The sequence below is a fragment of the Antrostomus carolinensis genome, unplaced genomic scaffold (genome assembly GCF_000700745.2).
Source record: "Antrostomus carolinensis isolate BGI_N321 unplaced genomic scaffold, ASM70074v2 scaffold29559, whole genome shotgun sequence".
Classification (NCBI taxonomy): domain Eukaryota; kingdom Metazoa; phylum Chordata; class Aves; order Caprimulgiformes; family Caprimulgidae; genus Antrostomus; species Antrostomus carolinensis.
This window is the reverse complement of record NW_010336897.1, coordinates 1,747-5,554: the sequence shown is the minus strand read 5'-3', so window position 1 is coordinate 5,554 and position 3,808 is coordinate 1,747. Positions and strand designations below refer to the sequence as shown.

At 58.9% G+C, this 3,808-nt stretch overlaps 1 protein-coding gene across 1 annotated transcript in view; it reads right to left on the bottom strand.

Moving 5' to 3' along the window:
* Window positions 1-6: 6 nt before the first annotated feature.
* The window catches only part of FTCD (formimidoyltransferase cyclodeaminase), a gene marked incomplete at its 3' end in the record, with an annotated part of 4,938 nt that continues 1,136 nt past the window's right edge, over window positions 7-3,808 (bottom strand). Inside the window, exons 2-9 of the mRNA XM_010175034.1 lie at window positions 3,715-3,808; window positions 2,933-3,061; window positions 2,652-2,740; window positions 2,217-2,396; window positions 1,985-2,122; window positions 1,541-1,672; window positions 825-886; window positions 7-43 (exon numbers count right to left, since the gene is read on the bottom strand). Coding sequence (XP_010173336.1) covers window positions 7-43; window positions 825-886; window positions 1,541-1,672; window positions 1,985-2,122; window positions 2,217-2,396; window positions 2,652-2,740; window positions 2,933-3,061; window positions 3,715-3,808 — 861 coding nt within the window. The remainder of the gene's footprint in view (window positions 44-824; window positions 887-1,540; window positions 1,673-1,984; window positions 2,123-2,216; window positions 2,397-2,651; window positions 2,741-2,932; window positions 3,062-3,714) is intronic.

The window sequence follows — 3,808 nt, the reverse complement described above, 5'->3', positions numbered from 1 at the left end:
GCCCACCGGCCCCCTTTCCCCTCCTCCTGCCTGCACCAGGTACCTACAGCACAGCAGCCCCATGGGTCAGAGCCCCCCAGGTACAGGGACACCCACCACCACCACCACCCAGTCCCTTCTCAGCCGGCACTGCCCTCTCCTCCTCATCCACCCCTTGGCTCTGGGGGTGGCTGGGAAGGGCACTAGCCCAAAAAACCCAGAGGGATGTTCAGGGAGAGGACAAGGAGCTCCATGGGGACAGACAGATGGACAGCTGGGGAGCACATGGCCTGGTGGTGGGGGGGGGTTGCTCTGTGTTAGACTGGGTGGGCTCATGCAAACGGAGTTTGGTGGGACAGAAGCACGACTGCAGCCATGTCCCCGGCGGGGGACAATGAGGACTTTAAGTGCACGTCCTGATTTCACCTCGGCATGGGTGGATTTCTCTTCCTCTCCCCCCCAGGGGGATTTCCCTTCCTCTCCCCCCCCACAGACGTGTATCTCTCTTGGAGGGCAGCGTGTGAGCCAGAAGCAGTGACATTTGGGCTGGGGATGGGGTGGGAGATTGAACATCTACATGCTCATGTTTGGCCATGAAACCTGCTCCTGCTGCCTGCCTAAGTGACCTGGAGTCCTCCCACCCCACATTCACAACCATCAGCACTTGGGGACAGGGACCACCCCACGCCTGCACAACACTCAGCAGAGATGTCCCCCCGGGGGTGAAGAGGAGCTGGGTGCAGGTGTCACTGCCAAAACAAGGTGAGTGCAAGACGCAGGCAGCGGGAACCCCCCATCTGAGCAGGGATGGGCACCATGATGAGCAGTAGGATAGGGGTCCCTACTCGATGATGCGCTGCCGGGGGTGAAACGGGGACAGGGAGTCCAGGCCCAGCCGGTTGACCACCTGCAAGGAGCAGCACCACTAAGTCAGCCTCGTTGTAATAAGTCCTGTTGCATCCTCATTCCCTGCTGTTAATTAACCGTGGGTGATTCAGCCCTAGGACAGAGTTGCTCAGGCCACCACCCAGGGAGAGGACAGCCAGCGTCACCAGCCTGTCCCATCCCAAACTTGCAGGCGGCGTGCAGCCACCTCCGACTAACTGGAAACTGCCTGGATCAATAATTAGCTAGCTCTTATCTAGCACAGTCCCCATAGGGTGGAAAAGTCCCTCCCTCCTGCAGCTGAAAAGCAGAATCCATCTCCTCGTTTCCAGCTTACATAGGTGCTGGGGCAGTTTCCCATAAGGCCACACACTGTCCTTGAGCTCTGGGGAGGTGTCCTTCCCTTCCTGATCTCCATGCAGGCAACCCGGGCAGCTGCTGCCTGTGCTCTGTCCTTAATGGGATGGGCTTTCTGCTCCCTGAGCATCTCAGTGGCCTCAGGACAATAAAGCAACTTGACCCACTTGCTGGGGCACCATCCCCAGAGACAAGTGACACGCCTAGGGGCTGCCGTGGTCCCAAACCTCTGCTCAGTGCCTCTTTGGGAGGCTGGGGGGGATGAACGTGTCCCTCACATGATCCCACCCTTGTCTTGGTACCAAGAGTAGCCACTTACCAGCCTGATCTTCTGTTCCTCCTCCAGGATGAAGAGTTTTTCCTTCTTGATGTAAAATTCAGCTGCATCTAGCATGGCCTTCTTGGGAACAAGCCCCACCAGTTGGGACCCCACCACGGGGAGGTTCAGAGCCTAGAAAGGACACCAGAAACATGACTGTCCCCAGTGCTACCTGCTCTGCTGCTGGCTACCACCCCAGCCTGGTGGTCCTCATCCCTTTCCAGGACCTGGGGAGCTCACAGAAAAGCCTTCAATGGAGGAGTGGGGGGCTAGCAGCAAGCTGGTGAGCTTTTTGTGCTTTTCAGCTCTCTGTCCAGCTTGGTTGAGCTGAGCATGAAAGAAAGCAGAGCCTGACCTTGGGATGGGGAGAAGAACTTGGAGGAAGACATCCTCTGCAAAGTCCTCACTGAAACAAGCAGGGTGTACCCCCCCCATGTCACCCACCTCCGCATCTCGGCAGACCTCCTCGTAGACGGCGTGGAGCGGTGTGGTCTCAAAGTCCAACAGGTTGGTTGAAACCTGTGCTATGTTCTCTTCCTCCAAATACCAGCCAATGCCCTGAACCTTCTTCAAGCGCCCGGGCTGCCAAGACAGTCAGAGTCACAGCCACGGCACTGCCCAGGAGGTGCGGGAGGTGAGCAGCTCTGCTCCCGGCACGTGGCCGGCACGGGGGTACCTGATCGGTGCCGCGACCCTGCTCCCGGAGGTTGAGGGCGATGCGGTGAGCCAGCTCCTTGGTGCTCAGCAGGTTGATGTTGTATGCAATGAGGAAGGTCCGGGCGCCCGTCACTGTGGCCCCCCAACGGGGGACAAAGGTTGGGGGTCCAAAATCAGGAGCCCACTCTGGTTTTGCAAGCTGGAGAGGAGGGGGGGGGAGAACACGTGGGTTGACACCACTGGGCAGCAAGAACCACCCTCCCAGGGACAGCATCTCCCTCCCCGGCCAGCATCTGCCATGACCACCTCTATGTCCAGCAGCACCCAAGGCATTTCATCAGCTCCTCTCCAGGCGAAGGGACCACGGCAGCCCCCAGCACCCTCCCTGATGTTAAGGAGGTGCAGCTCGGCTCTACCCAGCCTGTGCCACCCATCTGGGTGCTGCCAGGCTCACCTTCTCAGGGAGCGCCTCGTACTCCCCAGCACGGATGGTGGGCAGGGCTCTCCTGCTCTCCTCCCGCGCAGCCTCTCCGTACAGGTAAACTGCAAGACAGAGCTGGAGGTGAGGACCACTGGGCAGGGGCTGGTGGCATGTCATCTAGTGAGACCCCGTTTTGCCCATTTGAGAGCAAACCCTAATTTCTCCTTGGTTAAGCTTTTGTAAAAGGTGTGCAGCTTCTCCAGAGCTGGAAGCACGTGGGGTGGGACAGGCAGAGGTTCCTGGCCTTCACTCACCAGGCACCCCCAGCTCCGCTGCCAAGCGCTGCCCGAAGATGTGGGCGCAGGTGACACACTCCTCCATGCTGACGTTCATCACCGGCACGAAGGGGCAGACATCCAGGGCCCCCATGCGAGGATGCTCACCTGGGGACAGAGCAGATAGAATAGGAGGGGAGCTGGGAAGAGCAAGCAAAGAGGGACGATGGCCCCTTTCCCAGCCTGTTTTGCAGACTGGGCTCTGCTGCTGTGAGGAAAGTTGGGTTTGTGGCACTAATGTCTACTCCAGCTCAGGGACAGGAGGGATTCGCCTCTCTGGATTGGGAGGATGAGCAAGAGCTTAGAATCACAGAATGTTGTGAGTTGGAAGGGACCCACAAGGATGATGGAGTCCAACTCCTGTCCCTGCACAGGACAAGCCCAACATTCACACCATGTCCCTCAGGGCCTTGGCCAAATGCTGCTGGAATCTTGTCAGGCTTGGTGCCATCAGCACCTCCCTGGGGAGCCTGTTCCAGTGCTCCACCACCCTCTGGGTGCCTCAAGAACCTTTTCCTCATGGCCAACCTCACCCTCCCCTGCCACATCTTCCTGCCATTTCCTTTGCTCCTATCCTTGGTCACATGTAGCTTAGCATGTTCCCACCACCATCCACCCCAGCAGCTGCAGTAAAATGCTGTGCTTGGCCACCAGCAGCTGCCTTCAGCTCCAGCCATGCCAGATGCACCTGGAGATGACCACGCAACACCACAGAGGGATGTTCCATGCCAGGTCAGCTCCTGTGTGACCCCCCAGCTCACCTGTGTGCTGTCTCATGTCAATGAGCTGCCCAGCTGCACGGGCAGCGCTCAGCGCTCCTTCGACAACGGCCTCGGGAGACCCCACGAAGGTGTA